This window comes from Sorex fumeus, unplaced genomic scaffold (genome assembly GCF_029834395.1).
Source record: "Sorex fumeus unplaced genomic scaffold, SorFum_2.1 ptg000043l, whole genome shotgun sequence".
NCBI classification, from domain to species: Eukaryota; Metazoa; Chordata; class Mammalia; order Eulipotyphla; family Soricidae; genus Sorex; species Sorex fumeus.
This window is the reverse complement of record NW_026606100.1, coordinates 41,507,898-41,532,602: the sequence shown is the minus strand read 5'-3', so window position 1 is coordinate 41,532,602 and position 24,705 is coordinate 41,507,898. Positions and strand designations below refer to the sequence as shown.

General features: G+C 44.8%; 1 protein-coding gene across 1 annotated transcript in view; it reads left to right on the top strand.

Moving 5' to 3' along the window:
• Positions 1-24,705, top strand: part of LOC130029433 (guanylate cyclase 2G-like) — a 48,277-nt gene that overhangs the window by 16,020 nt on the left and 7,552 nt on the right. The window contains exons 11-18 of the mRNA XM_056120322.1: positions 2,251-2,334; positions 4,326-4,430; positions 4,894-4,962; positions 12,075-12,243; positions 14,256-14,411; positions 21,196-21,373; positions 22,626-22,766; positions 24,152-24,344. Coding sequence (XP_055976297.1) covers positions 2,251-2,334; positions 4,326-4,430; positions 4,894-4,962; positions 12,075-12,243; positions 14,256-14,411; positions 21,196-21,373; positions 22,626-22,766; positions 24,152-24,344 — 1,095 coding nt within the window. The remainder of the gene's footprint in view (positions 1-2,250; positions 2,335-4,325; positions 4,431-4,893; positions 4,963-12,074; positions 12,244-14,255; positions 14,412-21,195; positions 21,374-22,625; positions 22,767-24,151; positions 24,345-24,705) is intronic.

Here is a 24,705-nt window from a genome sequence, read left to right as displayed (position 1 = left end):
TCTCTATGCACCATTAATGGGACTGGCACACTGAATTTTAAATTTCATGTACTATGAATTCACTTCAATGTTGCGCCCCTGAGGACTAACGGCTACTATAGTAGACTTGAATCTACAGTCCTTGAGCATGGATTATTTGATTTTTGTCCTCAGCATTTGGGCTCAGATGGCTCAGCTGTAAGGGCTGGTGCTTCTGCACTGAATCAGGTGGCAGCTTTGTAAAGTCTGTAGCACATTCCTGCCTACCTTTCCTAATCCCAGATGTTCTGACTGCTTGTACTTGTACTGAAGCCCCCTTGGGGAGGGAAATTATGTGAAGGAAAAATTTAATTTCTCTCCAATCACCCACGTCCTGGAGAAGAGTGGCAGAAAATGTCAAGCAGAGAAAGAATTGCTTCTTGCCTTTTATTATGAGCCACATATTGGAGCCAAGTTCTTCCTTTGCAAGTGACTTTAATTTTTAAAATATTAACTTGGGTTTTCAAATGATAAAAACCTCTTGGGCTTTTGCCATTTTTAACACTCTAAGGACCACCACAAAACTGTTTATTATGGCCAACTACCTATTTAGAAGATGGAAGCCCCAGTAATTCATACTTAATTTAATTTTTTATTGAATCATCATAAGATACACATTATCAAAGCTTTCATGATCAGGTTTCAGTCATGCAATGTTTCAACACCCATCCCTCCACCAGTGTACATTTCCCACTACCAATATCTCCAGTGTCCCTCCTACTACTTTATCCCCTCCAATCCCCCCACACCTCACCAGCCTGACCTTGCGTGTTAGTCTCACATTATGTCTTTTTGTTTAATATCCCATAAATGAGTGCAGTCATTCTATGTCTGTCCCTCTCCTTCTGACTCATTTCACTCAGCATGATACTCTCCATGTCCATCCATTTATAAGTAAATTTCATGACTGAATTTTTTTGGAATATATAGTATTCCATTGTGTAGATGTACCATCGTTTCTTTAATCAGTTGTCTGTTCTCAGGCATTCAGGTTGTTTCTAGATTCTGGGTTGTGAACAGTGTTGCAATGAACATACAAGTGCAGATGTTATTTCTGAGTTTAGACTTACTATTATTTCCAAATGTGTTTCCCCTTCCCTCTTTTAAACCTTATTACTGAAATTCCTGTGTATTTTGTCTTGAGTTTTTTACAGTGACGGAGAGGAAAGGAGAGGAGAGGAGAGGGGGAGGAGGAGGGGAGGGGGAGGGGGAGGGGAGGGGGAGGGGGATGGGATGAGAACAAGAACGAACCACATGTGACAGAGCTCAGGGCTTACTCCTGGCTCTGTACTCAGGGAGTACTCCCAGAGTGCTCAGGAGACCATATGTTGTGCTGGGAATCAAACCCAGGTTGGTTGCATGCAAGGCAAGCACTGTACTTTGCTCCCTGTATGATGGTGTACACACTCTTTAGCAAAGAACTCAAAGCTCTCTACTCCCTCCCCAATCTACTTTCAAAAACTTCCTTTTGCTTGGTCTAAAGTCCATGCTTGTCTAATTAGTCTTGGGGATCATGCCTGTTCGTTGCCAGGTTTTTAAGTAATAACTACATAGTACTCAACTTTGAAAAGAATAAGCTGCTGATATGGAATATGGAATAACACCGATGGATCTCATCATTGCTATGCTAAGTGAAATAAAGTAGATCCAAAGACCAAAGACGGCATAGTTCTAGGCGAATGAGGCCTTCTGTGCTAATATGAAGCTGGTGTAAGGGCCGAGCTGGGGGAAGTTTGGCCAGGCCTTTGAGATGTGCAATTTTTTTTCTTTTTTTTGGGTCACACCCAGCGATGCTCGGGGTTTCTCCTGGCTCTTCACTCAGGAATTACTCTTGGCAGTGCTTTGGGAACCATATGGGATACCGGAGGTTGAACCCAAGTCAACCATGTGCAAAGCAAACACCCTTCTCATTGTACTATCGCTCCAACCCCTAGAGGTGCATTTCATATTTTTGTTTGCTTTTTTTGGGGTCCCACCCAGCGATGCTCAAGGGTTCCTCCTGGCTCTACACTCAGGAATTACTCCTGGCGGTGTTGGGGGACCATATGGGATGCTGGGGATTGAACCCAGGTCGGCCATGTGCAAGGCAAACGTCCTCCCCGCTGTGCTATCAGTCTGGCTTTAAGGTGCATTTTTTGTAAGTCCTCCTGCTCCCCTTGTTGGCTTCTTCTGAGTAATAGTTTTTCTGGATCATCCCGCATTAAGAACGTTCCCCTTCGTCTCTGCTTCCAGGGCAATCACGTGGCCATTCGCTATGTTGGTGAACAAGCAGAAGGCTGGGCTAGGAAGCCATCAGTGCTACAGGAAATCCGCCTGGTGAGCCTCCTGCTAGCTGCCCTCGTAGATGCAGCCCAGCTATTTGCTGATCCTGTTCTGCCAAACACCCTTCATCACCAATGTGTAGTGTTCCCAAATCCAAAGGAGCAAGTTTGGAGCCGTTTCCCTAAACTTGGTCCACTACCCTGCCCCCTGACAGCCCAGACATTAGGTGTCACACCTGAAACCTGGGTTGTCTCCTAGCTCTGCTCTTTTTCTCTATTTCCTCATGGCATTAATGCTGCATCTTCATCCCTTATGCCCCTGAGGGCTCCCTGGAATCCATTCCTTGGAAAGAGTGAGGGGTATGGGGTCTGACTTCCTCCCCCCAATCCATGATCTGCCATGAACCTCATGTTGGTATCAACATTCATAACTTCTGGGAATCAGTGATGCTCCTTTACCATGTTTGCTTTCAGCTAATCCCTGCAGTTAAGGCTAGACTTAGATTATTCTCCTGGTTTACTTGATAAAGTCAGACTGCCTGACTTTCTTTTCTCTGTTTTTTTTTTTTCTTTTTGGATCACACCTGGCGATGTTCAGGGGTTACTCCTGACTCTGCACTAAGAAATTACTCCTGGTGGTGCTCGGGGGACCATATGGGATGATGGGAATCGAACCCAGGCCGGCCACGTGCAAGGCAAATGCCCTACCCGTGGTGCTATTGCTCCAGCCCCAGATCGCCTGACTTTGTCAGGTCCACCACTAATGCACCATAATGTCTTCAGCTTGTGACTTTTCTTTTTTTTTTAATTAAAAAAAATTTTTTTTATTTTTGGGTCACACCCGGAGATGCACAGCGGTCACTCCTGGCTCTGCACTCAGGAATTACCCCTGGCGGTGCTCAGGGGACCATATGGAATGCTGGGAATCGAACCCGGGTCAGTTGCATGCAAGGCAAATGCCCTACTCGCTGTGCTCTGGTTCCAGTCCCAAGTGAGTTTTCCTTTTAAGCAATTAAATTTCTTCATCATTAAAATGGCCCCCTGGCGCCATGTAATCCCATCAACGGCCAAGACTCAGAGACTATAAAACCCAGCTCCCGGAAGAGAACAGCGCAGAGTCTCCTGCCCCCGTGCCTGGCTGTCCTCACCGGAGCCCCTTGGAGGGGAGCAGGTTGAGTTTTCCTCCCCGCCCCAACCAGGGCTCTGGCAGCCGAAGACCTCCAGAACCAGCCACCACCTTGCTGAAACCACTCTCCGCACGCATGAAGGTACCGGCAGATGAACAAAGGCACGCGAGTCCCGGGGCTGAGATCTTCAAGCCTACTCGGATCGGGGCTGAGCATCCTCCACCCAGATCCTCCAAATTCCAGGAGGCAGGGGTCACACCCACCAACTGGGCCCCTGGCGCCGTGTAATCCCATCAATGGCCAAGACTCAGAGACTATAAAAACCAGCTCCCGGAAGCACGCGGCCGCATTCACGGCCACGCGACATCTTATCATCTCATTCCTACTTTGGACAAACTGGCAGGCTACTGAATGTAACCTGCCCACACGGCAGAGTCTGGCAAACTCCCCGTGCCGTACCTAATATGCCAAATACCAGTAACAATGATGGGTCTCATTCTCCTAACCCTGAAAGGGCCTTGAATATGGCACTTTTTAAAAAATCTTGGGTCTAGGACAAAGGAGACGTTACTGGGGCCTGCTCGAGGCAATCGACGAATCATTAAAATGGGATCAGTGGGGCTGGAGTGATAGCACAGCAAATAGGGCGTTTGCCTTGCACGCGGCCAACCCGGGTTCGATTCCCAGCATCCCATATGGTCCCCCGAGCACCGCCAGGAGTAATTCCTGAGTGCATGAACCAGGAGTAACCACTGTGCATTGTCAGGTGTGACCCAAAAAGAAAAAAATAAAGGGATCAGCTGTAGTTCTCGCAAAGGGTCTTTGTGAAAGTTAACTAAAAGAATGTCAAGCACATAGCCTTATCCTAGTGTAGAAGACAGCCTAGACTTATAAACAATTATCACCATTATCGTTTCAGATGTATGAACTAAGGCACGAAAACATTGTTCACTTTTTGGGTGTTTGCCTTGAACCACCCAACATGTGCATTGTCACTCAGTATTGCAAAAAGGGGAGTCTTAAGGTAAGCGAAAACCGCGACTTGTTTCCCAGTCTTGATTAGCTAATAGAGAACCTTGTCAGTGCTTTTGCTTAATTGCCCAAGACACTCCTCTGCTGTCTATTTATAAGAATGGAAGGATCATGTTGAGCCTCATGAAGGGAATCAATACAGTGGTGTCGATGCCAAGTATCTGGTTTCTCTAGTTCTGGATGGAAACTGAGTTTTTTTTCTTTCCATCTCTGATGTCACAGTTGCTTGTGAATTGAATTGTATTTCAGGGCCATCCTTTCCAGAGTATATAACCATCCACTTTAAACTGAGAACAAGGATGTGTTTGTACAGCGTAAGCCTATGTGACATTATCAATAGTGATTCCAGTTATAGGAAGATTTCCCTTCTCAATTGTATTCTGGTCAAAATCAAATCAGTGCCACACTTCAAACTGAGTGACTGAGAGCCATTTTTTTGAATAAATATTTTTCAGGATGTTTTGAGAAACTCAGATGGAATGGATTGGATATTCAAACTCTCATTTGCATATGACATAGTCAAGGTAAATGTGTTATATAAACTTAAAGAACAAATACAATGGTGCATTTTAATTGTTCTATGTAGTGAACTGTATATTGAACTCTAATTAGCACTGCAGCACTATCCTCCCATTGTTCATCGATTTGCTCGAATGGGCACCAGTAATGTCTCCATTGTGAGACTTGTCACTGCTTTTGCCATATCAAGTACTCCGTGGGGATCTTGCCAGGCTCTGCCGTGCGTGCAGGATACTCTCAGTAGCTTGCCAGGCTCTCCAAGAAGGATGGAGGAATCGAACCTGGGTCAGCCATGTGCAAGTCAAATGCCCTACCCGCTGTGCTATTGCTCCAGCCCTGAACTGTAATTATCCCCTGAAAATTCTGGTTGTTCTAAACAGAGCACTTTCATTTTTAAATCTACCCTTTCAGGTGGCTCCATTTCCCACCTCACATCTTGATCTCAAGAAAATGATCAAGCAGTACTTTACTTTAAAGTTGGAAGGGAGTCCAGATTGACCCACTCAGGGAAAAGCAGGATATTAATACTTTGGGTTGGAAATTCTTCCCACAAAGAAAATCTAATGATTAGACCATGAAGTCAACTGGTGAGGATTTGCAAGACTTCTTCCTTCCACTTTCCAATTTATTTCCCCAGGAAATGAGGTTCAGTGCCATACCAACCACAAAACTCTTAACCTAAAGATTAGGCTAACAATGCACATTTGGGTCAGTAAACAAGCAGAAAGAATATTTATTTATTTATTTTTTATTTTATTTTTGCTTTTAGGGTCACACCTGGCGATGCACAGGGGTTACTCCTGGCTCTGCACTCAGGAATTAGCCCTGGAAGTACTCCGGGAACCATATGGGATGCTAGGAATCGAACCCGGGTCAGCCGTGTGCAAGGCAAATGCCCTACCCGCTGTGCTATTGCTCCAGCCCCAAGCAGAGAGAATTTTTAAATTTGGAGTGGGGGTGACCATACCTAGCAATATTTCTGCTATTGTTTTAGAGATCATGTAGTACTGGGGATCAAACCAGGGGTCCAGAATATCTAGTACATGTTCCAGACCTTTGAATTACTACTGTGTCCCTAGGCAGGTTGAATCTTTATTTTGGGTGAAGATTAACTGTTGCTGTTGAATCATAATGATAATAATAATAGCATAACAGTAATAATAATCAAATTTTTGAATGCATACTTTGTCCACATACCTCCTAGTAATTTTCACATGTTAATTTACTTAATTGTCTGTAGCACTGTCCTCCTGTTGTTCATCGATTTGCTCGAGCAGGCACCAGTAACGTCTCCATTGTGAGACTTGTTGTTATTGTTTTTGGTATATCGAATACGCCATGGGGAGCTTGACAAGCTCTGCTGTGCAGGCAGAATACTCTCAGTAGCTTGCCGGGCTCTCTGAGAGGGACGGAGGAATTGAACCTGGGTCAGCTTCATACAAGGCAAACGCCCTACCCACTGTGCTATTGCTAGTTACTTAATTATTAAGACAAAATATCAGATAGCATTATTACCACCTTGTTTCACAGTTGAGAAAGGGGCTCATGACCCACCAGCATTTTAAGGCTGCTTTCCTTAGTGTGGGCCAAAATCTAATTTCACTTTCCACACTCACTGGGTCTCTTTTCTTATCAAAGTGGATGAGCTGGTGACCTGGGAGTGGCTGTAGGGAGGAGGGTGGGAGACCCTCAGTCTGACACGTGGGCAGCAGGCCAAGTGGTGTCAGCATCTGCCAATCAATAGGCCTTTCACATCCATTCGGTCCCTATGCACAAGCCTGGCCAGCTGTGGTGAGTGTTTCAAGGTGAATCATAGATTCTGTGCAGGAGCAGAGATCCAAGAACTCAGCAAGTGACTGTGACATGTTCCTGCCCCTCCCTGCACCTCAGTCACCACGTACAGTTAATTAATAGGGTTGGTCCGATTAATATCTAAGGTTTATTGCTTTTTTCCTTTTAACTCGATGATTTAGTTGTTCTTTGTTTCTAAGTTTTCTGGTTTTCTGTCTTACTGGCCTTATGAGACACTGATTTTCTAGATCTTGTAGAAAGCCTGGTCTCATCACTAAAGAATGTGTACAAATGAAACCCCACCCCACCCCAGGGGATGAAACTACTCAGGGAAACCCAGCCCACCACCATCATTCAGTGAAATGTTAGGGAGCATTTGTGAAGGAATTTTCCTTCTCTGAGCACTTTTAACACAGACTCCTTTCCTGCTTTAGGAGCTTTTCTTCTTTCTTTCTTTCTTTCTTTCTTTCTTTCTTTCTTTCTTTCTAGCTTTTATTTCTTTTATTTTCAGGAGCTTTTGTTTTTCTTTGGGTACTGCAGTGTTATGCACAGTGGTAGGGCGTTTGCCTTGCATGCAGCCAGCCCAGCCGAGCTGGGTTCGATTCCTCCGCCACTCTCAGAAAGCCCGGCAAGCTACCGAGAGTGTTTTGCCTGTACGGCAAAGCCTGGCAAGCTACCCATGACATATTCAATATGCCAAACACAGTAACAACAAGTCTCAAAATGGAGATGTTACTGGGCCCGCTCAAGCAAATTGATGAACAACGGGAGGACAGTGACAGTGACAGCTGCAGTGTTCAGAGGTTGCACATTTATTTGTGAGGCTCATGTACTTGGTTGTGGGATTTTCATACATTTGTGGCATTGTACCTCTTCTTGAACTTTTGGGACACAGTGATCACACTGGCAGTGCCGGGGATCACACTCAGTGATGTGGGTGGTGGTGGGGTTCCACCTTTTATCTCATGCCTGTAACATGGGCACTGCACTAGACACATCCTTGGACCCCTTGTTTCCAGCTTTAAATTGCTTAAAATTTTGCTGGTGAAAAAAAAAATTAAAAAGCAACCAGGAAATGTATAGTTAGTCCTGACTTGACACAGTTTGCAAATTCTTGTATGCTGGGACTTCAAGTGAAATGATGTCTAATGAAAGAAGGTCCTTGAATCCTGTGGCTTAGTTGACCAGAGTTGTGACATGGAATGAAGCAATGTTACTCTAGGACCTGCCATGCTGTGTATAGTGAATTATTTCAGAGACCGTGGAATGATTGTAAGTTAGGAGGAGGTGATGGAGCTTTTTCCCTCTTCCCGGCTTCTCTCCCCTTCCATTGTCCATCAGTTCCTCCTTTATATTCAGAACCAGAGAGATTCTGAGATGCTGCTCAATTGTCAAACCAGCAAATGAGTATGGATGGAACTATTGGGTCAAACCAGTTCTAGGCAGAGAAGGGAGAGAAACAAATCTCAGTGTCTTGTGCCCAAATAACTTAGCCCAACAGTCAAGAACAAGCTTTGGAAAGCATGACTCTTTTTGCATAAAGATGGAACGTCATTTCTAACCAAGAGGGCTCTTGAGGGGATATAGATGTAGGTACTTTGGCAAAGAGGATGTCTTGGGGTCATTGAATTCTGTCGCTCCAATTTACTGATCTGAGGACTGTTTCTACTCTGATCCTCAGTCTGTCTGTGTATCAAAGAGAAGAGAGCTGGAGCAACAGTACAGGGTTTAAATAATTTAGTTTGCATGTAGCTGGCCCCAGTTTGAGTCCCTGGCACCACATATGGTCTCTGGAGCACTTCCAGGGGTCACTCCTGAGCACAAAGCCAGGAAAAGCTTCTGAGTACCATGACATGTGCTTGCCCCTGAAATATAAATAAAAAGCTAAATAAAGATAACAGCAATTACTACTTCACAAGGTGATACGAAAACAAGGTATGTAAAATGCTGCATAATAGGTGCCCATAGACTCTCCATTATAAGTATCTCTTGCACTGTAGCACTGTTCTCCCTTTGTTCATCGATTTGCTTGAGCAGGCACCAGTAACGTCTCCATTGTGAGACTTGTTACTGTTTTTGGCATATCGAATACACCACAAGGAGCTTGTCAGGCTCTGCCATGCGGGCGGGATGCTCTTGGTAGCATTAAACAATAATTGCTAGATTATTAGTAGTAGCATTTGTGATGTATCTGCACTGTACAAATATGACTGCCAAACCTACTGGTAACTACATAGTTAGTGGTCATCAGTAGGTGACCACTTGAGATGTGTTGTAAATATAAGTTAATCATTTAAAGGCCCAATAACATTTTTTTTAAGAAAAGAATATAAACAATCTCTACTACTTCTATGTTGACTCCACATTAGAATAATAAAAATTGAAAATAGATGGGCTTAAATAATGTCTTTCAAATTTATTTCACCTGTTTAGTCAACAAAGTAATACATATACTGGGACTTATATTTTTTTTATTGAATTGTGCTTATGGTAATTAGATATGACCTCAAATTAATGCCAATATTAATATTCTTATTTACCCCATTTTCAAGATGGAATAAAATGAGGCTTAGCAAGGTACAGAAAAGATTGGGAGTTTGAGCCTATCTGCAATTCAAGTTCTTTTTTACCAGCTCTACTTCCTCCCTGCCAAATACCAGAGAGCACAGATGTGGAATCCAGAGATAGGACCTCCCTGGGCCACGCCAACTTTCCTGTTGGGAAATAAAACAGGCTGGCGAGTAGCAAACAGCATTGCCCAAAGTGTGTTTGTCCTATGTTAATAAATATATGATCACACATTTCTATCTGGACAAAAATAACAAAGTGACGTGTGTCTTCTTGCCTTTGCTTAGAGAGGACAACATACCTACATAGATGTCACTTGTGTCTTAATGGGATAGCGCAACCAGGGCATCTAGTGGACAGGACAAGCAGAATGTTTCTTGCCTGGAAGAACCTGGAGTGAGTAAAGACAGCCACAGTTGTGAGTGTCAGGGACCCTCCCTGAGGAGGATCTGACTGCTGGGTCCGTCTCTCCCTGCTGATGTCACCTGCGCAGTGGGGATGGGCCTTCCTTTGGAGCTGGTGGGACAGGGTGATCCTACTTACCCAGCTCTTTACCTATGTACCCACTGATCTTCCCCACTAGGTGACTGCTGTCAGGTCAGAGAAAACTTCGAGGACTCCCCAAGTCTCCTTAGGATTTCAATCATAGACTCAATCATAGACTCCACCTGCTGCTGGAGTCATGGTGAAGAAATTTCATAGGCTACTTCCTCTAGGTACTTCCAGGTCCAACTTGGTGGGTTATTTCCAAAATATGATTCAACTTTATTATTTCAGAAAAAAAAACAACCAAAACCAACCAAACAAAAAGCAAGTCATATTGATAAGGGAACATAGCTTTCTGATTTTTCAGGATGTGGAAGTGGGAGGGAGGGGTGTGTAGAGTATTTCTGATTACTTTCTGTCGGGTCTGTTTCTAAAGCTATGTTGATTCAGGGCTCTGTGACTCAGCCTGCCATTACTTCCAAAGGAAGTGGTGATCCTGGGCTGGTGCCCAAGATGCTCAGGGACCCTACCCAGAGCAAAGGGCAATTCCAAAAGCCTCTCATATGGCTCCTGAGCTCCTGCGTCATTGAGGGCCAGTGCTTCCTCACAGTCCCACCCTGGGGTGACCTCTGTCCCCACCTCACCTTCAATGAGCTGTACTTATATAATTGCACTAGAGAAAGAGCTGAAACCAAACTCCTGTCATGCACCCAGAACCCCCAGGACCCCAGAATCAGTAACATCTAAAGTGTTTCAAAGGCAGCTCAACCTGGGGTTGTAGCCCAGCTGGGCACGTCTCTTAGACGCAGTTTAAAGTCCTGACTTTATGGTGAAGCAGCATGCATTAAGCAAGCACAGGAAAGGTTAAACAGTGGTAAAGATAAAGTACCTTGTACAGTGCAAAATCCTCAACGTTTACGGTCATGTCTTTGTTTATCCAAAATCTACATCATCCCTTTCTCAAGAAAAGGTTTTGGTTTATGTCTTTGTTTACCCAAAAGCGTTATCACTCAATGAATTTCCATGGAACCCGTGGCTAAAATGAAAGACTGCTGTGCTCTGCTATTCGGAGGGGCATTTCATCTTCTGAGGGACAATTGAACAGTTAGTCAGGGGCATGAACTTGGAAATCAGACTGTGGACTTCCAGGTCCAGCTGTCCTACCAGCCAGCTGAGCTGGACCAAGTTCATTCCCTTTTCCTCCCTTTTCTTGCCTGGAAATGGAGGCTTGTGGCAACTCCTCCTTCCACAGGGTCACAAGTAAGAAGTGTAAGTGAGGAGTTTAGATTGCTATCTGGCATGCGTGAGCATAAAAGCCACCACAGCAACCAGGTAAATCCCTGAAAGAGGCAGCATCATTGACCCTTTTGCTCTGATATCTCCTGGCTGAGGCAGATATGAGGAGGCCCAGTGGTGTGAAGGGACTTTTTTGAAGAAACCAAGTAGTTCTGTCTAGCCTTGAATACATGCCTTCCTCGCAACTCTGTGTTCTCCCCAGACTCCATCAATACAGGCCCTGTGGCACTGTGTGGTACTAATAGATGTCACCCCATAACAACACAGAGAGCACATAGTAACTTCTAGGTTCCATTTTGATTTGTTGTTCCTTCAAAGGACTCAAACAGAACCCTTGAGTTCAGATCATTGAGCATAACGCTCTATGGCTGTTGAGTTACTCTCCATAGTAGGAGCAGAATAGAATTCATGGTGTGGAGGGTATCAAACAATATTCTTCATTCCACAGCCTGGTTTTCTGTTGTGGGGGTTCTTTATGTTTGAACCAATGATTCCTTAGATGCAACAGTGGGGGTGATTCTGCATTATGCTCAGGACCAACATGTCACTGTCCTGAGCCCACAAAGTAGCGACCTTTGTCATATCTGTTGTTCTGACTCAAGCATGATGATCACATGGTAGAGTAGCTGGTCCTCTATTCCCTGGAAGAGTTGGAATGGAAAGTCAGCACTGACCACTAGGCTAACTTAACTTTAAACCAATAGTGCCTTCTTGGATCAACCCTGAGAGGCAAGAAATACTTTTTTGTATTTTGGGGATCCTTGCCCAGGTTTACTCCATGCATGGGGGGGGGGGGCTCTGTTTATGGATTTTTGCATTTGTGATGGAGAGGGGCATTACTTTCCCTCCCTCTGCTGGTTTGTTCTGTGTGGGTCCATGTATCTCTTCCAGGATAATGTCTGGGCATCAGTTCTGCTTCCTTGGCAACTCCTTCTTCCACAGGGAAGGTGATGCACACTTCTGTGGACTCTTTCAGGGCATGCTGTTCCTCCACGGGAGCCCCCTGGGCTCCCATGGTAACCTGAAGCCTTCCAACTGCCTGGTGGATGGGCGGCTGCAGGTGAAGCTGTCAGGATTCGGGCTGTGGGAGCTCAGGTATGGCCATCAGTGCAGAAGTGCACAGGAGACTCCAACGGGCCAGTCAGGTAAGTACTGGCAGAGCATCACCCAGGAACACCTGCAGGGTGGGGAAGGGGGCTCCTTAGCCCAGGCAGTTTTATTCACTGTGACTGCTGAGTCTGTCTCTCCCTGCTGACACTCACCTGCACAGTGGGGGGTGTGCCTTCCTTTGGAGCTGGTTGGATGGGGGTGATCCTATTTACTCAAGGAGAGGAGGGAAAATCTACCCTGAAGCATCTGAACTTGGAGCACTGGTTCTCAATACTTGCAGCTGAGTCAGTGGAAGCCAGTCACTGCCTCTCTCTGTCCTCTGGGTCCCCTCGCACCTCCTGTTTGTGTTCAGAGGTTAGAATGTCCCATTTGCCAAGCTCGTTGAAGACAGTGGTTCTCCATCCTTTCTGCGTTCTCATATCTCTCCCTGACAAGCTTTGAACAATGTGTAGGTGGGTTGGGTGCTACCCTCTTCCAACTGCATAAAATGATCTAAAGAAAGGGCCTGGGCATTTGGATTTCTGTTTTTGTTTTGTTTTTAGGAAACAATCAGGGGTACTTGGGGGCTTTTCTCAGTTTAGGGGTATACTCCTATCAGTGCTCTGAGGGCCATGTGGTACAGGAATTGAACCTAGGACTCTGGAAAGCAAAGCATGTGCTCTAGTCATTTTAGTTATCCCTCTAGCCCTCTATTGATTTTACTTCTTTCATGGTTTCCGGTATGGGGGCCATGTCTGGAGATGCTCAGGGCTTTCACCTGCCTGTGCACTCAGGAATTATTCCTGGTGGTGCTCAAGGGACCATATCGGGATGCACTTACAGAGCAAATGCCCTACTTGAGACACTGATTTTACTTCTTAAAGCTCACAAGTGCTTCCAGATTCTGATGTACATATTAAGACAGAACACACCTTGCCAAGGCAACACCCTTCTTCCACATAAGCAAAAGGAGGCTGGGTGCTGCTTCAGAGTAACTGAGTGCAATCATCTCTGGTGTATTCCAGACTTATGGGACCCAGAGCCCTCCATTCTAACTTCTCTGCTGACATCATGTAGCCTGTTGGCAACCACCTGGTGAAATGTATGGGTCTTGAATACCACATGGGATGGGGAAGGGGTGTCTTCTAGGAACAGACAAGGGTGTCTGCTAGGAATAGACAAGGGGTAAAATTCTTCTCTCTTCTCCACTATTTTTTTTTAGTGAAATAAATCTATATGACTCATTGGGAAAAAATAGGTTACGAACTATTACTAGATTGGTCTTTCAGAATAGGTTGGCTGGTGGTTGTCAAGAACTAGAGGAGTGGGGTGGGGAGAAACTGCCTCATTAGTACAATGTTTGACTTTGGGGGTGGAAATGTTCCAGAACCTGAGAGATGTGATGGCCAAATATGTGCAGAAGATCTAGGTGGTGTTCAGTTTATAACAGTTCATCTTGGGACTGGAGAGATAGCACAGCTGGTAAGGCACTGCCTTGCAAGCAGCTGACCTAGGTTGACCCCTTGTACCCCATAGAGTCCATCTGAGAACAGCCAGGAGTGAGCTTTGAATGCAGGTCCAGGAGAAAGCCCTGAGCCACAGTCAGCTGTGCCCCCCCCCCAAAAAAATAAATAAATGAATAAACTGGTTCATCTTGGGTTCTACGAATCATGCCTCAATACATGACTTTGCAATTATGGGCTGTACAGAAAAGGGAAAGGAAATGAAATTCCCTTTAGCTGTACAGTTCTGCTTCTCCAGTGCCCATGTGTTCCTGTGTGCACATCCCAGTGAATTCTCTCTAGTTACTTACATGGGCCCCTAATTTGTTTGTGTGTGTGTGTGGGGGGGAAGTAGGGGCCAATTCTGGTGATCAAATCCAGCCTCTGGCATCACACCACTTTGCCACAGAGCTGCCTCCCTGCACCTTATTTGCTCTTTAAATCTAGTACAGTGGAGCTGATGGATGGGGGCACCCACATTTCTTCCGTGTTTCCCTGAGAATGTGGGGATCATTTTCTATATTGATGGTAGCTCTGACTCCATGCCCACACCCCTTTCATTGCAGAGCTCTATTGGACAGCCCCAGAACTATTGAGGCTCTCAGAAGTACCCTGGTCAGGCACCCCGAAGGGAGATGTTTACAGCTTTGCCATTGTGATGGGGGAGCTGATCCACCCCCAAGGTCATGGACCATTTGATGAACTCACTGAGAGGCCAGAGGGTAAGGCTGGGGAGCACTGACTCATCCGCGTGGGCTCTGGTCTTGTTTTCTGGTTTTGAAATGTGTTTTTGTGTACTGTGTTGTGGAATGGTTAGAACTTTGCCTTTGATTCAATTCTCATGCATATCTTTAAAAGTCCTGTGATTTTCCCAAATGAGAACATGAATTGCATTGTGGTTAAAAATGTCATCAAGGTGGCGCTCGATGAGAGTTGGCTCAGTAGCAGAGCACTTGCCTTGCTTGAATGAGGCCCTGAGTTTGATCCTTGGGTGGGTGAGATCCTGAATTTGATCCTTGACACAACATGTTGCCCAAGCATTTACTGGGAGTAGCATCACTGGGTGTGCCCCTCTACCCCAAACCAAGGAACTCAGAATTTCATCACTTATTCTCAACCCACAGCCAATGCAATTTATTTGGAAAGTGGATCAGAATAAGTCACTTCTCTACCTTCATACTCAATCCCCTTTGGAAAATGAAAACTAAATCCTTCAATGGGCTGTAAGACCTTGGTGGCCCTTGATATTAGTGTCCAGGGGTTACGGGAACAAGAGATCACAAATGTGATGACTGCAGCCAGAAAGAGGACCATGGGCACCTAGTAGATGGACAAACACACTTATACCAACCTCCTGCCTCCCTGCAGATAGTCTGGTGCTGGGCGTGGAGTCAATCAGATACTCTGGGTGGGTCAGATTCAGTCACCCAGAGGCTTGTTGAAAAGCAGAGCTTCTATCTCCTGTCCCTGGGTTTCCATTTCAGTAAATCTGAGGTCACATCTGGGAATATGTTGTCACCAGTTGCCAGGTGACGAGGCTGAACCAGACCTTGAGAGCTGTGAGCTAGTGTGGGCCTTGGTCTGGCAGCCTCTGCATTCTTGGACAGGTGTGAAATGCTCATTCTTAAATACTGCTCCAAATTTAAAAAGGGCAAAGAATGGATTGCCCCGAAATGTTCTCAGAGACCGTTGCAGGGGTCTGTTTTAAGCCACTAACCATGTCAGAGGCACTGAGAAGCTGTTCTAGATGACAGGCTGTCTCTGCATGGCTGGGGAATGGTGTTGCTGGCTCTGCAGAGCTAGGTAATGTATTCCTGTTCTTGGACAGTGTAAATCCCGGCTTAATTTCCTTTCTGAGTTTTATCTTTGTCTCCGAATCTCTCTCCTTCAGTCTGTCATTATTCCCTTCCTTGGCTGTCTTCTCTGGGAAATGAAATTGGCAAGAACAAAACTCTCATCTGTCTTGGTCTTTATTTTTTTTTTCATTTTTTATAATTTTATTGAATCACCGTGAGAGCAGTTACAAAGCTTTTGGGTTTAAGTCTCGGTCATACAATGAAACACCTGTACCTTCACCAGTGCCCATTCTCTACCACCCAAACCCCCAGTATACCCCCATCCCACACCCTCCCCCTACCTGTGGGGCAGATGATTTCCACATTACTCTCTCTCTACTTTGATTACATTCAATATTTCGACACCAGACCCACCATTATTATTTGGGATTTTACCCCAACACTCAGATCTGCTGAAAAGGCAGTAAAGTAAGTAAAGTAAAGGCCCTCCCGTTGATCGTCGATTTGCTCAAGCGGGCCCAGTAACGTTTCCATTGGAGACTTTGTTGTTACTGTGTCTGGCATATCGAATACATCACAGGGAGCTTGCCAGGCCCTGCCGTGCAGGCGAGATACTCTCGGTAGCTTGCCGGGCTCTCCGAGAGGGGCGGAGGAATCGAACTCGGGGCGGCCATGTTGGCTGCATGCAAGGCAAACGCCCTACCCGCTGTGCTATCGCTCCTGGTAGTTATGAATAACATATGGTGTCACGTGGCTGCAATAGTGGCCGTGCGATTTTGAAATTCCAAAGTTTTAACATTTAAACCTGGAGGGATTTCTGCCAAAAACTGCTGGGTTCCGAGATTTGTTTCTGAGTCTCTGGGAATATGGTTGTTAAGCAGCTTGATTAGGCGCCAGAGAGGCCGTTTGTGGGTGACGACTCACGACCTCATTGGGATGGGGAGGAAAGGGCCGGCTTTCCTCCCATCCCGTGAGGCCACATGTGTCTCATCTCTGAGGGCCCAAACCTGACTGCCCAATGGCCTCTGGCGAATGGCCGCCACCGAGCCGCCAAGGGGGAGCAGGACAGCACCCTTACCCCCGTGGGTTGGCCCGGTGACAGTAACCTACTGCAGGGTCCGGACACATTTCTGTCAAAAGCCACTGGGTTTTGAGATTCGTTTCTGAGTCTCGGGGATCATGGCCATTAAGCGACTTGATCAGGAACCAGAGAGACTATTTGTGGGCGGTGACTTGGGATCTTGTTGGGGTGGGGAGGAAAGGGCCTACTCCATCCCCATCCCGTGAGGGCCAGCGTGTCTTGTCACTGTGGGCCCAAACCTGACTGTCCAGTAGCCTCAGGAGGATGACGACCACTGGGCCATCAGGGGGAACAGGCCAAGGCACGAAACCTATTCCGACCTGGGGTGGCTCAGTGCCGGTAACCTACTGCAGGGATTGGACGCATTTCTGCCAAAAGCCTTTGGGTTTCGAGATTTGTTTCTGAGTCTCTGGGATCATGGCCATTAAGCAGTTCAATCAGGAACCAGAGAGGCCAGGCCTCCAATTATATAGTTGAGCCGGAGGTGGCTTGTGGGTGTGTCTCCCACATACCTAACTTTTGGCCATTTACTTTCTTGGTAAACTTTGCCCCGAGTTTTTGGGGTCTGGCCAAAGGCACAGCAGCAATTTTGGGGTATCTGGAAGTCTGAAGGCGCCATCAGGCTGCTGATGTATTCACCTCACAGGTACAGATTACCTGCTGGTGTCACCATACCCCCTTGTCTTGGTCTTTATTGTAGCCCGTTATTTTAGTGCCGGGCACATCAATAAATATTGGATGTATTGATGAGTGATATAGAGAAAGAGGAGAAATCTTTTGAATTTTCACGGCTTTTCTTAAAAGGGAAACACAGGAAAAAAACACAGATGCAGCGTAGTTAATGCTGAAGTCTGAACTTTTGAAACCATTGTTGCTCTATGTTTCAAATTATTTTATTTGGGAAGTCAAGTTTTATTACTCACGGTATGTTCTCCTTTTTTCCCTGTACAACTAAAAAAATTATTTTTAATTGAATCACTGTGAGATAGCTCATTAACAAGCTGTTCATGATTGGGTTTCAGTCATACAGTGTTCCAACACCCATCCCTCCATCAATGCACATTTCCCAGTTTCCCACCCCCTCCAACTACTCCCTTCCCCAAGTCTATCTTAATGACAGGTGCTCGCTCTCTTTCTCTCTCTCTCTCTCTCTCTCTCTCACATCCTTTCTCTATATCTCTCAGTATTTCTCTCTTTCATTTTCCTACAATTTTATTCAGAGACCATGATTTACCATACAGTGGTAATAAGAAATGTTCAGGTATATAATGTTCCTTCGCCACACCCACCACAAGAATATCAGTGTTTTTTGACCAATGTCTCCTGTCTACACCACCACCACACCCTTCTGGTAAACTCAGTTCAAGCATATTATTTCATGTATTTTCAGGCCTTAGAGCCCGGCAAGCTACCGAGATTCGATATGCCAAACACAGTAAACATGTACACTTAAGGAAAAATACAAAGATTTATAGAAATAAAATTATGTTTTATTCAGTTTTGTAAGTTGCATTTAGAACTTCAACTAATGTTAATAACAAAAGGTTTTACTCCTTTTAGATTGCCTTTGGTTTTAGCCTAATATCCCTTTTCTGAGCAAGGATCCCACCCAAACTCCATAACACTTACCTGCCATGTCTTTTTGGGCTCCTCTGGGGCAGTCTCGTAGACTTTCTGTAGACTTTATGATGTTGATGCTCTTGAGGAGTTTTGGTTAAGTGTGTAGGAGAACATTGATGTTTGTCTGATTCCCCTCCTCTGTCCCTACTCCTTACCTGGTTTTTCTGGGGTTTTATAGCTTTGTCAGGAAGAACACAGAGGTAAGTGATCATTTTTATCACATTAAATCAAGGGCACATACTGTCACTGTTGATGTTGACCTTGGTCTCTTGAATAAAGGTTGTCAGTTTTCTCTGTAAAATGACTTATGATTCCTCCTCTTGCCATACTGCCTATTTGTGTTTGTTTGAGGGCTACACCCAGTTGTGCTCAGGGCTTACTCCTGATCCTGTGCTGAGGATTCACTCCTGGCTGGGCTTGGGGACCACATGTGAAAAAGTGCCCTACCTGCTATACTCTCTGATCTTTTTACTGTCTTCTTAAGAAGGAAGATGCTAGGTGAAGTCACACGGAGAGAGGAGAGTTTAGCTCACTGCACTGACTGGAGAATAGCCCAGTAGGGATTTGGGATTTGCCTATGTGGAAAGCTTATCTATTTTCTCCCAAGTATATCTCTATCTATCATTGATATCCACCCATCTATCTGTATTGAATTCTGTCAGTCATGTACGTACAACAATATTATTTATTGCATATTTATTTTATACCTTGGGTTATAATTTAGTACTAATTTTTTCTGATTTCATCTTTGAATATTCATTCTCAGCCAGCTCCCATGTAACTGTCACTGTCTGTTGTTTGTTCTGTTTACTGCCTAGTTGTCTTGTAGTATAACATACTCTTGCAGTCTGCATTTCCCCTGTTCTCATACTGTATCAAAGCCATTTCTCCAAGGAGTCCTGGCTCATATGACTAGAGATTAAAATTAGAAACTAAATATCTGGGGCTGAATAGGGAACCTGATGGACCAAGACCAGGCTCTGCAATGCGGGAGATTCCGGTTCAATCCCCAGCACTGCATGGTTCCCTGAGCATGAATAAAAATGATCTCTGTGCATCACTAGTTGTGGCCCCCAAACTTAAAAAGAATGCAAAAGAAACCCAATCTTGGTCACTGCTTGTGCTGATTGTCACCGGCATATTCTTGCTTCAATCGCTTTTTAGTGAAAAGTGAAGAAAAAAAAGCGTAAATGAGTATATAGCACCCTATCTATCTGTAGCTAGCCTCTCTATGTATTTCTGTGATCTGTTTATGGCATTGCTATCTCTAGTTGTATCTACATCTATACCCATACCTATCCATCTGTAGCTACATATGTTAAACAATGATTCATGCTGAACTCCCTAACATCATAATCATCTTCTCAACCATCCTTGTTTTCTTCTGTTGCTGATCAGCCCCTACCTTTCCAGCGGTGAGGATCACAGTTCCAATCCCCATTCTCCATTTACTTGCTTGTTCAATCCCATCCATGTGTGGTAGTTTTAGTGTTAGTAATCTGTGCTCCTGGGAGAAGCCTGTTCCTTCCAGAACACAGTGGCAGTGAACAGTCTCTGTAGTCTCACGGCCTCTAGCCCTTTTGGAAGTGGGAGATTCATTCCCCCCCCCCCCCCAACCCCTTGCAGGGAGTAATGTCACACAGACAGGGAAATTCTTTTGATAATAATATACATTCTGTGCATACTCCACTCTCTCAATTGATGTATTTGAAATGTATTCCTCTCTGCCCACTTTGTGCTCTAATACTTTACAAATAGAATGTCATGCATCCAACACCATAAACAGAATGTCATATTTCTAACACCAAATATAGCATCATATATCCAACACAACAGTATCAGGCAGAATAGTTTAATTATCCTAAAATATAATTCATGGTATTTTGCCCATTGAGTTCTCTGTCCTCCCCAAATGTCTGGAAGTCTCTGATCTGTTTTCTTTCTCTAGTTTTACCTTTCCTGGAAAGGCATCTAAACACAATCATATAATAGTATATTTCAACCTTTTAAACCCTGCACACTGGCACTTGTCTTGTATGCTGGTCTGTGGACAGGAAGTTATGACCAAGGTAGTAGACCAGTGGCCTTTGACATTTCTACAGTGTGAACTTCTGCTTGAAGACCCCTGATATAGTAGGAAGCTTGTTATAAGTAGCTCCTTATATTTATGACAGCCATTTGGGATTCATTTGCATTGTCATATAAGTAGTTTTTTATGGAAATACAGAAGCATCATTTTTTTAACATTTTTTTCCTTTTTGGGTCACACCCAGAAATGCTCAGGGGTTACTCCTGGCTTTGCACTCAGGAATTACTCCTGGCAGTGCTCAGGGAACATATAGGATGCCGGGGATCGAACCCGGGTCAGCCATGTGCAAGGCAAAATCTCTACCGGCTGTGCTATCGCTCCAGTCCCTAGAAGCATCATTCTTTTTTTTTAAATGTAGGAGTACTGCTATTTATTCAGCCACTGATTAGCTGATTGAATTGGGCATAGAAGCATCATTCTTAAAAGTTCATTTCCCTCACAAAACTTGGCAAACACAATGTTTAATGGACGTTGGTAGCAACCAAAGAGATAGTGATAGAAAGTAGGTTTATAAAGTAAGATAAAATGCAGGTAATGGTGTAACATTTATGTGTTAAAAGTAACTTTAATAGAACATAATAATAGAAAACACATGTTGGGGATTTGCACCATCAAATGTTTGTAAACTCCTAGAATGCTGTAGAGAAAAATTTTGCTTCAAGGAAAAGTTCTCTTAGGAATACTGTAAAAGAGAACAGTAAGAAATAAAAAATTTAAAGGGTTTTATATATTAGGAATTTACATTTTCCAGGGGGATTCAGAATACTTCTATTAAAATATTCATAGTCCTTGATGATTCTAATCTATTCAATTGAGTCTAAAGCTCACTATAAATTTGACAACACTTGGGTTACAGGTGGGGTGTAGTGAAAGGTGCATCATTCAGACATTGGGATATAAAAGCCCAAAATGAATTTCAGAAATCATCAGCCGCATCAAAGACCCTGGGGCATCAGTTCCACTACGACCTTCCCTGCCAGAGGAGAAGAGCAATGAGAAGATTTTGGTTCTGATAAAGGCATGTTGGGATGAATCTCCAGAGAAAAGACCCACTTTCCCTTTGATCAAGAAAATGTTGCGAGAAGCCAGTCCCAAAGGGTGAGTTCTAACAACAAACGCGATGTTTTCCCCGAATAATTAGCACTGGAAGCTTAAAACTACCTAGTTGTGATAGGCTCTGTGTGGCTCATCGTCGCATTCATTCATTCGTTCACTTGTATATTCATTCATTCATTCATTAGCTCTTTCACTCACTTATCAGTCACACACTCCCTCAGTGACACACAGAGCACTGTGCAGCATGAGGTCCCTTCGTTCCATAGATGTCATAAACACGGATCAGACACTGGCTCTCCATGGGCCTGTTTTTGCCCATTTGAGACATCATGAATCAACCTCAGACTTCTTTTTTTGGGAATTTAGATATTGTCCTTATGGTGCTTTTCAAATCAGCTCTTCAAGGGTCATGATATATCAATTGGTCTTATACTGTGGGATAAGAGATTATTCACCAATCTTAGCGTTGGCTTTTTCATTTGATATATGCCTTAAGAACCATTTTCTTCAAAGATAATTGTATCGTCTTTTGGCACATTGATTCTCTGCAGGCATGGACTAGGGAAAAGTAGGTTGAGTTGGCAGAGTTGGCAGCAGGAGCCTGGGCTGGAATCAAGCATCTGTTCCTCCCTTGCCTGGTCAGTTGTGCATTCTCAATACAGTAGCTGCTACACTGCATTTGCCACATCAAATTAATTTCAAGGGCTCTGTTTCCGGTCAGTTGATAAGCCAGGGTTTATTATTAGCAACTACAGTCCTCATGTTAAAGCAAGTCTGTTTTCTGTGTGATCCTCTAAGGTTAAAAGGAATTTAAGCATTTTTTTCCCTGAAGACTCTTCTTTTTGTTATGCATGTCATCTGAAAAGGAAACAAGTATCCCCTCCTCCTCCCCCCTCCCTGAAATCTACATTTTCAATTGACCATCATGATGATATGCAGCAGGTTGAGAAGTGGTAGGGGGCTCCTGAAAACCACCGTGTGTTGGTGCCAAATCAACCCAGAGCCTTATCTTTTGAACACCCCCCAAGGTCTGTCTTATTAAACTCATTTTCCAAATGAGTCAACTAAGGGGTCTGAACTGTGAAAGGGGCTCTCTGGCCCCCAGAGCTGGTATAAACAGGCTCAGTCCTCTCATAGGGTTTCGTGTCCTCGGGCATTTCATTGCTATCTGTGGGCAGTCCATTGGTCTGCCTTAGGGCTAGGCATGTTTTCTTGGAATATAGAGTTGGAAGTTGTACTCTATGTGGCCCTAACATTCTTGGAAAAAGACGTCAATGTCTGGGTTCTCTTAAAGCCGAGTTAGTATACTGGACAGTATGGCAAGCAAGCTGGAAGTTTACGCCAATCACCTGGAGGAAGTGGTGGCAGAGAGGACCAATCAGCTGATGGCGGAGAAGAGGAAGGTGGAGAAGTTGCTGTTCACGATGCTGCCCAGGTATTCCAGAGGTCTGAGAACAAAGGAACCCGGGATGTAAGGGCTCCACTTGAAGATAGTATTTCCTTTGTTCCTTTTTGAAGATAACATCGGGTCTTTTAGTTTAATGGGTCAAGCACTCTGTGTGTAATTTAGTATGTTGGTAAGAGGAGACAGAGGCCCCGAAATTCACAGAAACAGAACGCAGGGCTGCTACTTCCCACAGGGTGGATGCATCAGCAGGGTCGGGACGCTAGATGGCGTGGGACACTCATGAGTACAGTTAACTGCGCCCTTCTCAGCATCGCAGCTTGATCCTGCAAAACCTTTGTAGAATTCAGTGTGCTCTCCTGACGTCACATGCAAAACTTGTTTCATTGTGAGTTCTAACCTGTGCACACTATAAACATCTGGAGCACTATCTTCTGCTACGACCCCTTTATGTAAAGAAGTCAGATTTTTGTTTGTAGGTGGGGGAGGGGTTTGAATAAATTCAGGTAACATTGTTGAAGCAGAAACGATTGATCTGTGGGTCCGTAGGTGCTTATATTTGATCTCCCACCTGGAAGTGAGTCTTGACTATCAGACTTTACAACCATTAGGAAGTGAGATGGCTGTAGGGAGATGATTATTTTGTAAAGGCGAGTTTTGAACCTCTCCTCGCAGCCCCTGCTCCTAATTCATTCCAATTAAAATACCTTTTTTGGGGGAGAAAATGCAGGTGGACACGGATATCAAAAGGCTCCCTTCAAGATGATGGACTTTTTTTGGGGGGGGGGGGGCTGGAGCGATAGCACAGTGGGTAGGGTGTTTGCCTTGCATGCAGCCAACCCAGGTTCGATTCCTCCCCCTCTCTCAGAGAGCCCGACAAGCTACTGAGAGTATGTCGCCCGCATGGCAAAGACAGGCAAACTACCCTTGACATATTCAATATGCCAAAAAACAGTAAAAACAAGTCTCACAATTTGTTGTGAGATGTTATTGGTGCCCGCTCGAGCAAATCAATGAACAATGGGAGGACAGTGTTAAAATAATAAATTTTATTGAATCACCATGAGATAGTTACAAGCTTTCATGTTTGGGTTACAATCACACAATGATCAAACACCCATCCCTCCACCAGTGCACATTCCCAACCACCAATATCCCCGGAATACCCCCCCCCCTTCCCTCTCCCTGCCTCCATGGCAGATAATATTCTCCATAATCTCTCTCTGCTTTTGAGCATTATGGTTTGCAATGCAGACACTGAGAGTTATCTACTTTCTGCACACAAGATGATGGACTTCGTTAATCAAAAAGTGAGCCTGTTGAAACCTGCACAGCTATGAGGATGATTTTGCTTGGGGCTGCAAGAGACAAGATGCTGTAGACACAATGAGAAAGATCCACTTCTCTGATTTCAGCTTCATCGGAGAACAGCTTCTAGCCGGCAGGTCCGTGGAACCAGAGCATTTCGAATCCGTGACCATCTTTTTCTCAGACATCGTTGGATTCACCAAACTCTGTTCTCTCAGCTCCCCCTTGCAAGTTGTCAAGCTCCTGAATGACCTGTACAGTTTGTTTGACCACATCATTCAAAGTTACGATGTGTATAAGGTGAGAGGCTCGGCTCCTGGGCAGTAGGAGACATGTAGTCCTGGTCAGCTTGAGAGGGAGGAACCAGATGTGAGTTCAGCCAGCAGAAGGCTCTTCTGTGTACTGGCAGCTGCCTCTGTTCCTGGCAGAGGCACAATATTCTGTTGCTTTTCATGGAAAAGGGCTTGGTTAAGCACAGATATGTGTGCTCGTGGGGAATCTCCAGTGGTTTGTTTCCTGCTGTTTTCTTTTTTTAGGGGGGGGGTGGTATACCTGGTGATGATCAGGGATTACTTCTGGCTCTGCACTCAGAAATTACTTCTGGTGGTGATTGGGGGACCATATGGGATGCTGGGGATTGAACCCGGGTCAGCCACATGCA